At 39.9% G+C, this 10,878-nt stretch overlaps 1 protein-coding gene across 1 annotated transcript; it reads right to left on the reverse strand.

Moving 5' to 3' along the window:
- Nucleotides 1–406: 406 nt before the first annotated feature.
- Nucleotides 407–2,564, reverse strand: FGFBP1 (fibroblast growth factor binding protein 1). The gene is made up of 2 exons (XM_062493974.1): nucleotides 2,421–2,564; nucleotides 407–1,145 (listed from the first exon to the last, which is right to left on the reverse strand). The coding sequence occupies exon 2, from the start codon at nucleotides 1,118–1,120 to the stop codon at nucleotides 407–409; it is 714 nt and encodes a 237-aa protein (XP_062349958.1). The 5' UTR covers nucleotides 1,121–1,145; nucleotides 2,421–2,564.
- Between the last annotated feature and the right edge of the window lie 8,314 nt (nucleotides 2,565–10,878).

Consider the following 10,878-nt stretch of genomic DNA (forward strand, 5'->3'; position numbering starts at 1 on the left):
AGTAAAACACACAGAGAGAGGGGGAATATTTTTAATGTATTTTGTAGTTTATTTTTCTTAATAATTTTTAGGTCAAAAGCATTGTACACAACCAAGAAGTGCATGGCACTGAATTCATCACTTTGGCTAGCACAGCTCAAAGAGGGACAAGGAGATTACTGATACACTTCTGCACAGAGTACATAACATCCACTGGAAACACATCCATTGGGTAGCAATCTGTGGGCACATAACAACTATAACACCTTCAACTATGTCATAGTAATCTGTTGTGTATATACAAAATCAGAAAATATATTCCTTCTTACTTATATACACTATATAACACGAGAATAAAATCTGGAATGGTTTGCAGTAACTTAAAAGAGAACAGACTTTCATGATTCAGAGCTTTAGGAACACCTCCTCAGCATCGTTTGTCTTGGATCATTGTGATTAAAAAGTTGCAGAAAGAAAGAAAGCCTTCTGGACAGTATTCCTCAGCCACCTTTTTCTGGTCAATGTAATCTACATCTTCAACACAGTCTTGAGGACTGTGTTCTAGCCTTTTTTCAGTCACAGAGGCATCTGCTGGAGTCTGAACAACCTCTTGTGTGTGATGCATTGAGTTTTCTTTGGCAGGATCCATTGCTGTTAGTAGGCTTGAGTGAGTCAACCTGAGGTGAGCACTTTGTGGGCCTTTCCTACATAATTTAGATTTTAGAACACTTTTGGGATCTTGACAAATCTGCTTCTGCTTCTTTAGGGATCGGGAGACTTGTTTCCAGTAGGATTTCTTGTTTGCTGCATACTGTGCACAGCTAGAAGGGTCCCCAGAGAATTCACACCAGAACTCACTGTCACCATGCTTGCACTGTACATTCACAGTAACAACATTTGTGTCCATTACTGACCAGCTGCACTCAGCATTTTCTTCAGTTTTAAACTTGCCTTTAAGAGATTTTCCTCCTTTTGACTTCTGTCCTTCTTCGTTTCCTTTGTTAGATTCCTTTTGTTTTTTTCCACCATGTTCTATGCCTTCTCTTCCCTTTTTTCTTTCCTTCTGTCTTTCACAGTTGGCTAGTAGCATCTGGGAGACTAGCATCAACACACAAAGGAGTCCCAAGCTTTTGATCTTCATGGTCTCTCTTCTGCTTGTTACCTGCCTTCAAAGCAAACAAACAAACAAACAAAAAGATAAAAACACTTTCACTTAATATTGTATTACATTTGACAGTTTGAGTTTTTCAGACAAGGCATTACACTGCTCTTTGGCATCTATTAAAGTGATGTTATCAGCAAAATTATCTGTCCTTTGTGTAAGTAATACCTGATTTAAATACCATTATGAATTATCCTTGTAAGAGGCTGTGGAGTACCTTTCAGTTACTTAGCTATCTATGCAATGGGGAGCAGAAAAATCACTGCCAGGACATGCTACTGCCCAGTGACAGAGGTGCCTTAATTAAAGTCTCTTATGCAGTCAGAGAAGGAATTTGAACCTGGGATTTGTCAATCTCAGATGGATATCTTAAATTATAACAATAAAACAGTTGTTCCCACAACCTCCCATTCTGCAAAATGACTTGTAAGCATGTTTGACTCCAACCTTTGGCTATTCTTCAAAAATATGCCAGACAGAAAGGTAATTAACTGCTTGGTTCAAGTTGAGGAAAATTATTCTGCAGGCATCCTGAAAATTCTTGTAATTCACTGGTTAGGCCAGTATTTCAAATTTGCTCTGAAAAGAAAAATGGTTGTCTTGCCGCGCAGCAAAAAGTAACTATTGTTGTATCCTTTTCCACCATGACTACTAAACAAACAGAACTACCTTTTTGCTGTTGAAGATAACCTGCAGTGTACTGGACTCTGTTTAAAGTCACCAAATTCCAGGGATCAATGTGCAATTTCAGTTTTGAAATGTAGCAAGTTAGCAAATTATTATCAAGGTGATCCCTGCATCTGCACAGAGCATGGTTATTTCTCTATGTGCTTGCCTTTATAAAGCAGCTTTCAAGATCAGAGAAGGGTTTAAACCTGGAATTTTGATGATTAAATCCTTAAATGCATTTTCAGATGTTTCTATCATAGTTATCTCTGTAGCCAAACTTTTCTGGTAGAAAGCAGAGATTCATGCGCAGCCACGTCAATAAAGAATCCATTTCAGCATTCAGTTATCTGCAAATATCTTTAGTTACATGAATTTGGAATGTAGAATACACAGGTAGCAGCTTATGTGAACAGGTTCTACTTAGTACTTACTCGACTTGCTTCATGCTTTATACTATACAAAATTTTTCACTCCATAAACCCCTCTTTATGGTATTCACAGTTCTGTTGCAAACACATCAAATAATTATGTTAAAATGGATAACGATTTGACAGTAACTTTCTGCTGACAGTGAAACGGCACAAAAGTAAGATAGCTAAAAAAAACATACCTTACAGAGGGCTCGGAGACACCCAAACACAACTTCTGATGCAATTCCCCTCTTCCTAAAGAGTCAGAGCTCTGGAAGAGCAGCGCGGTGTTTATAAAGGCAGGGACACACCTTCAGGTCTGCAGAAAGACTGTTACAACACAATAGGATGCTTCAGTGCCATGTTCAATTACCTTTGACACACCTCCCTGGAAAAGTGCCAGTTCTCAGTGCAAAAAAAGCACCTGGCTATGGGGGTGGCAAGGTGAGCTTGCGTAACTTAGGTGTTCCTTTAGCCAAATCCTTCCCTCCTCTTGAACAATGATAAGAACATTATCAGATCATGAGCTTCACTAAAACATCTTTTACCAGCTATTGGAGGATGTATCCTGCAACGCCCTCAATTCCACAAAGCATTTCAAAGTTACCTTTCGAACTTTTGTTACCCTGTGTCACAAAAAATTACATTGAAGAAGTTCAAACACCCAAAATAAATAACTGCTTGAGTAGCAAGGAATACCAGTTCAGAGGAGGGTCGCTAAGTTGATCAGAGGGCACCTCCCTGTGAATACAGACTGAGGCAGGAGAGTCAGCCTGGAAAATAGAAGGCTTCAGTGAGATTTTCCAGCAGCCTTTGAGTATCTAAAGGGGGTCTACAAGAGACCCAGAGAGGAACTTTGTTCAAGGCATATAATGATAGGACAAGGGGTGATGGCTTTAAACGGAAAGACATCAGGATAAGATGAAACATAAAAAAAATCTTTTTTTTCTTTTTTTTTTTTTGTTTTATTATGACGGTGGCAAGACACTGGATAGGTTACCCTGAGAGGTTGTGGACTTCCCATCCCTGGAAATGTTCAAGGTCAGGCTGGATGGGGCTCTGAGCAAACTGGCCTAGTGGAAGGTTCTCTGTCCATGGCAGGGGGTCAGAGCTAGATGGTATTTAAAGGTCCCCTTCCAGTCCAAACCATACTCTGATTTTATGACTGCATCTAGGACAGAGTTCATAAGCATGAAACTCAGAAACAAATTCAAGCTCCTTCAGAATTAGTGACAGAGAGATCTAAGGTTCAGCTGCACAGCAGTGATCTATGTTCCACCCCCCACCAACTTTTGTGTCTGTAGAGATGTGGGTTACATCATGAGTGCTCATTATGGGACCAGACTGAAAGAAAAAGAGTCAGATACATCTAAAAACACATTCAGAGCTGGGGATAGGCATCCTTCTTTGTAGTTTCTGGTGGCTCAGGTGGTTTTACTGAATAAATGTATTTGTTGTATATGTTTGGGGAATAAAAGAAGGATGCGAGAAGAGATAAAAGCAGAAATTGGTGTAAGATATAGACAGGTACTCTCTTTTGGCTCTTTCCCATCCAATGTAAAAGGAATGATACAAAGGGACAGAGCTATTGGCAAGACATTGTCTGGACTTTTTTGTCAATGAGGAGACTTAACTTCCTTTTAAAAAATCAAAAACAAAAATTAGGAAGAAAAAGTGCAATTCTGCAATGTGTGCAGGACAGAAATGCAGAGAATGGGATGCATTTACTTGAAATCCAAAGGGCTTTATCTGCATATCAGGACTATCTCCTAAGATATTTCTGCTTTTTGATCAAGCTCAGCCATCAGATATGCCTTGTACACTTTTGGTTGGCACGAGTATGAAACTATTCCAAACAGTCTACTAAATGAGAAAGATTTGTTGTTAACACTGGCAAGGGATAATGAATTAGGGGCAGGGATGACTCAGGGATCAGAAAATATAATACAATGTGTGGTGGAAGGGAATGAGAGAAGTAGGATAACGTAAGAAGTAAGTAAGGGAGGCACTGTCATGCTCAGGAATCCTAAACTAATATCACACAGCAAGCTCAGTACCATCTGAAGTATTTAGTATTTAGCTGGGATCCTCAAAACTGTGCAGCTGAATTAGTGTGGCTCTGTGCTGCAGCTCATGAGCTTCTCATCAGGGCTAATTACTCTGGGGCCAACATAAAGCCAAAGGGCCTTGATAACCTCATGTTCTGGTACTAATTTAGGTACAGTTTTAACATGGCCAATTGCTTGGGTATACATACTGTAAATTGAAATATTTTGACAGATGAGGATATAGGTTCAGCTACAAGAGCTCTGAGCAAGCTGCTCTTTTGTCAAGGAACTGCCAAAAACCTCACCAAACCTCTAAGACATGCCTTCCTAATCTGGCTGAACTATGTCTCCAGAGAGGTACAAGAGGAAGGTTACAGGCATGTAAAGAGCCATGAGGAATGTGACCAAGTACATGATTTACAGGGAGCAGTTATGTGTTCCTGTTCCAGCTCTGTCACAGACTTTCTCAGAGATATTCACTTGGAGATGCCAGATGTTCTTCACCTGGAAAGGGAATTTTCTTGTAGATGATGTTGCAATGACTATTTGGTCAGTGTTTACAAAATGTTGTTTATTGGTGAAACTAGCCACAACGTATTGAAAATATTTAAGCACTCCACCATTCAACACTTTCAAAATTCCCTGTTTTGATGGCTCTGAGAAGCAAAAGAGGTTTCAATGTCAATCTCAGTTCAGCTGCCCCATTGTTGATTGGACATATCAGCCTAGTCCTATTACTTCATAAAAATGGGAAGGACAGGCAGAGAAAAGGCTGGAAAAGTGAAGGTCTGCTTTCTTCTGCTTTGGTACTCCCTCCCTGAGGTTGTGGCAAACTGGTCATGTCAGCTCTTCCTGTCTTTATTGTGCAAAAGATTCTGTAGAGAATTCTGCAGTCAAGTGTATGCTGACATGGGAGTATCATCTTTGAGATAATCTGTCTTGAGCCAGCTGGAGCTCTTGCCTGACCTGCTTAGATGATTTCAAAATCTCAGTAAACCAAGATTTACAAGTTTAGTTGCATAAAAAAAAAGCCTCAGTCTATGGAGGTTGGTCTGGACATCAGGCAGTTTTATTGCTATATCCTCAGAATATCTTTTTGGTTTGTTTTGTTATCATTAGATATGAACTGATGTTTTATGGATAGGCATACCTGGGTATATAGTACATATTCATCCTGTACTTCAGAAATCCTTCTGCGAGCTGTCCTATCAGGTGGTCAGAACAGTCACTTTCTTCAATTTTCATCCTGAAAAGAAAATATACAAAAGTAAAGTATGAGCTCAATTTCTTAGATGCTTAATTAGCATCAACAAAATTGCCAACAAAAAGTTTAAAAGATTCAGTAGTAAGGTTATTTTATAGCAAAATCCAGTTCATGCAGAGGTTCACATTTGCATTAAGAACTAAATTCCTGAAATATTAGTAAATTGAGTGAACACTCCTGCTTCATACATTGGTTATCTTTGAGTGAATCTAACAGCTTAATCATTTTATCCACCACTTGTAAGTCTAGTATTGCTGTTTACCTTCTTCATCCATGAAGTCAATAGTGTTTTTACTTGTAGTGTTTCTTTATTTACATGATGCATTATGTTGGGAACATTCTGATTAAACAGTTCTGACATCATTACTGCCAAGGCTCTGTTCAGCAGAGGTTCAGCCCTCCTGGCTCCCAGCTCATGGGTGGCAGTCAGCAGTTGTTAATCTGTTACTGACCTATTCACTCAACACTCTGCCATGGGCAGCTGGAAAAGGCAGAGTTTGCTTTCAGACCTGCAGAGCACTGCTTTACCTCTGTAGGCAAGAACCGCAGTGTTCTCAAAAAAATACAGGAGGTTTTGACTAACTCAAGGAGATCCAAGCCCTTGATGGAGCATGGCCATTAGGAATGTTTTAAATAATGAGAAAACTCCTCTTGTTTAATGAGATAATACAGAGAAAAAAACCCCCACATATTATACAGAATACCCAAAATTTTGATGCTAAATGGAGTTTACAAAGTCTTTCACCTTGGCAGGAGGAGGTCTTCTGAATTCAAACAAGGGACATTTGAGAAGTCTCCTCTGCCTTCATTTTATTGTGAAAGTATGTCAGACCAACCTTAAGGAAAGTTTGCCGTGACTTTGAAACAATTCAAAGAAGTATAAATATTTGCCATTAAATAAACATGATTATGATCTATACAGGATGTTAAATGTTGATACCATGATAAAAATGATTGTTAGTATACAAGACACAAGAATTGGTGGTAAACATATCCACATCTAAGCAGACACTAACATTTTGATTTCTTCTGATAATGCTACAGGATCACCAAATAAGAGATGGTATTTGATAAACAGCCCTCAACTGTTTTTTCTTCTTCTGTAGGATTTATCTTCCACAGAATACAGGGAATACATTTTATATAAAAAGAAAAAATAATCTCAGAATAAAAATTAATGAAAAAAGGGATACTAGACTGAAATGTTTTTCATAGCAACCTTTCCAATATCAGCAAAATATACATATATTTAAATACATATATTGAGGTTTTTATCCTCAAAACCTGAATTTGTATATTTTCATTCAGTTTTGGCGTTAATACAAGTTAATCACTTCTCCACCTTATGCGCAGCTAAAGATTCTCCAAGAACAGCCATTTCAAAGTCCTGTGGTTTTATTTGAGCAGGCTGGTTTCTAGATTTATTAGCATAGATTCAGGATATTCAGGACACGATCAAGTTGGTTTGGCAGCCAGGGGAAAGAACTATTGATTAATTGCTATCTTAGTCTGCTAAGACATTCATAGCTCAGAGCAATGCAAGAGCCTCTCTGTCTGACCAGAAAAGATTCAGAAATACCATCAGACAAAGGATGGGTCTCTTATAGAGAGATAAAGTGAGTAAAATAACAAAAATATGCCATTGTAAATTAGTGACTGACTTTAGTCTGCTCAGGGTGATTGCAAGTCATGCACAACTATGAGAAGGCACAAATTGACACATTACATTAAATCATCAGACAGTATCAGTAAAACTTGAGGGGTTGTCCTCCTTTGCCATAAGCACTGAGCCTGATGCTCCGACCTCTTTAAGCTGTCATGGGTGCCTGAGCTCTCTTTAAAGCACTGCAGAGAAAAAAGTACCCATATGCTTCCAGCTGAAGAGCAGAAAAACACTTCTGCATTAAGGCAATGCTTGTAGAGTTACTTCAGGACGATGAAGGTAAGAAATGAGATTTAGCCCTCTTCTAGTTAGACTCCACCTTCTCATAAAGGTAAGATTTATTTTTCTTAGTGGGAATTTTAAATTACGTAGGTATTTGTTTTAGGTTTTTTTCTGATGTATGCACTGGTCAGTATTGAATTACTTTGTGTAGACACAGCAGAAATATGAATTGATCCTCCCTAGGTGAAGGGAACCAAGGGTTATAGTATGGAAGGTTTCAAATTCTGAGTAGATCAGTGGTGAAGCTCTTCCACACTGTGATGGTGTTGCAGCGTGACACAGGATTAACACAAATGGAATTGAAGACAGGGTATATACAGGCCAAGATGTGGTGTATTAGAGAGACATTCTTTCCCAGCTGCTGACAACTCCTTTTGAGGTTGTGTCTGAGATTCTGTAATCCAGGTGTGATCTGAACCTTTTACTTTCAGAAATCAAAGACACTTTGATTTCATTTCTAGTTTTTCTCTAATGCAGTCCTGGTCAGAATACATGGACTTTCAAAAGTCTGGTAATTATATCAGTGATAACTCTGGTCTTCATCTACTCTCATGACCCTTTCCATAAAGCTTAAGTCTGTAAATAAAGTAACGTGTACTAATAAATATACATGTGCTAATATAACATAACATAACATAACATAACATAACATAACATAACATAACATAACATAACATAACATATAGTATAATATAATAAGGATTGAATAATTTATTTCTGTTATGGTCACTGATATTAATGGTTTTATTTGCATATTTGTTGAAAAGACCAATGCACATTCTGTGTAGAGAGAGAATGGATGGTTCCACCTTGACTAAGAAACTATGCTGCATAAACTCTCATGAGTTTATCACTGCCTTATAATTTTATGAACTTGAGCACTGGTGCCAAGTACAGCAGGATCTTTCTAGCACTTGCTATGGAATAAACACTCATTTCATGCACACTCTTGAAGTACAGTGGAAAAATGGAAATAGGAACCAAGAAATTGTTCCAGGAAAAGGAAACCAGGAAAGAAGAATGGAAAATCAGGGACTTCGTGGTGTAGGAGACTGTGCTGGGTCTGGCTGGGATGGATTTAGCTTTTTATAGCAGCCCATATGGTGCTGTGCTGAAATTTGTGACTAGAACAGTGCTAATAACATGCCCATGTTTTAGCTGTCACTGAACAGCACAAAGGCCTTCTCTGTTTCCCACTGTGCCCCCTCTCCAGACAGGAGGCTGGGGGTGTGCCAGAGACAGGGAAGGAGCAGGGCCAGGACAGCTGACCCCAGCTGACCACAGGGATATTCCATGCTGTATGACGTTGTACACAGCAGTAAAACTGGGGGTGTCCTTCTAGAGTAACCCCAGCCTGGAGACTTAGTGGGTACCAGCCTGCTCGGGGGAGGTGTAAATAAATGTCTTTGCATCACTTGCTGTTTCTTCTCCCCTTTTCACTTATTACAGTGTATTGATCTCTACCCACATTCTTTCCTCTCTATTTCTCCCCCAGTTTTCTCCTCGATCCCGCTGGTCAGAGTGAGTGAGTGGCTGTGGGAGGCTTCACTGATGCCTGGGGTCACCCATCAGAGACCTAAATCCTGCAAATAACTAACAGGAATTTTTATTTCAGTGGATTCCAGATGAAAAGGAACCAACACAGGGTTCACTCCCAGAACTTTTCTGTCACTAAAAATACTGATGTCCAAGCTACATTGACACTGCCTTGGCTCCTAAACCACAGCAGTTATTCCAGCAAAGACAAGAGGAAGGTGCAGCCACAGTCATGACAACTACTTGACTGAGTTAGATTATTACTTCTTCTTTTGAAGAAGCTATTTCAGCTACACAGAAGAAGTGGTCTTGGGCTAGCACAAGCTATGCCTCCACAAGGCATGTCAGACCCAAAGTGTGACCTGTCCACTGACAGGATTAGCCATAAAGCTTACCCTCCATGATCCTTGGGTTATCCTTGAAACACAGTATAAGCTGTATGGCTCTGGAGCTCACATCTGGAAGGGGCTCTGAAAACTCCTGCTGAAAGCTCAGCAAGTCAGAGGAATGACCACAGAGGTCTGCATTTCACAGCTGCAGTGTGGGCTGGCAGCTTCAGCATTTCCACATCTGACACAACCCTCTGAAGGCACAGAGAAAGGACAAAGGTAATGGACAAATCTTATTTGCCATTTTCATTTTAGCGATCTCAGCAGGTCCAGGTATGTAGTGAATAGAAGCCAAAGTAAAAACATAAAGAAGTTTCCTGGTCCATCCTTCCAAGTTCTAATGCAATCGTTGCAGTTAGCAGAAGCTGAAAGGATGTGCATACCTCAACATTTATGATAGATTTGGGGGTTGCTAAGTTAACCTATAAAAGATATGACGTCTCTGAAATGTTTTTTCTTTGATAATTTCTAACTCTACAGCTCCTCCATGTGGAGACCATCAGCAGACAACAAATTAATAATCCTAAACATTAGGTATTAATACATTTTAATGGTTTTGCAGAGAACTAGCAATATTCTAAATATTTAGGACATTTTTTTTTTTAGAATAATTCAGTCCTCTTCAGCCAGAACTTTTCTGAAAATGGGTGAAAAGCAGTGCAGTATATCACCACTGAAGGGGTAGCTCTACAATCCCAGTTTTAGTTTAAATTAATGCATTCTCCTCTGATATCACATGAATTGATTCAAGTAACCTGTTACTAATTTTTAATTCTATTTGCTCTTCTGTGCCTGTAGAGGAATCTGACATCTTTATCCTCCTTCATGTCATCAGGGAATTCAGGGATTTTTCTCCTGTATGTAGGTAAAGAGGACCTAAGTCCTTGTTAACAAACCTGCTGGTTGGGAACAGGGCTGAAAGCTGTATCTATTAAAGAACAGCCTTCCCATAGCCACTTCCCACTTTGCCTGTTCACAGACTTCAGGAACTGAGTCCTAGACTATTTGACACAATTTTTAATTACTACATAGTGAGTATTATATGTGCATTACTGATGACACAGTCCAAATGACTTCAGGTTCTGCAGAGGGATCTGGACAGGCTGGATGAGGGGGCCAAGCCCAATTTTATGAGGTTCAACAAGGCTGCAAGGTCCTGCATTTGGGTCACAACAAACCCAGGCAGTGCCACAGCGTGGGGGCAGAGTGGCTGGAAAGCTGCCCAGTGGAAAAGGACCTGGGGGTGCTGGTGACAGCAGCTGAACATGAGCCAGAGTGTGCCCAGGTGGGCAAGAAAGCCAATGGCATCCTAGATTGTATCAGCAATGGTGTGGCCAGCAGGACCAGGGCAGGGATTGCCCCACTGTACACGGCACTGCTGAGGCCACACCTCAAATCCTGTGTTTAATTTTGGGCCCCTCATTGCAAGGAAGACACTGAGGAAGACATTGACATTGAGGTGCTGGAACAAGTCCA

The sequence above is a fragment of the Cinclus cinclus genome, chromosome 5, assembly GCF_963662255.1.
Source record: "Cinclus cinclus chromosome 5, bCinCin1.1, whole genome shotgun sequence".
Classification (NCBI taxonomy): domain Eukaryota; kingdom Metazoa; phylum Chordata; class Aves; order Passeriformes; family Cinclidae; genus Cinclus; species Cinclus cinclus.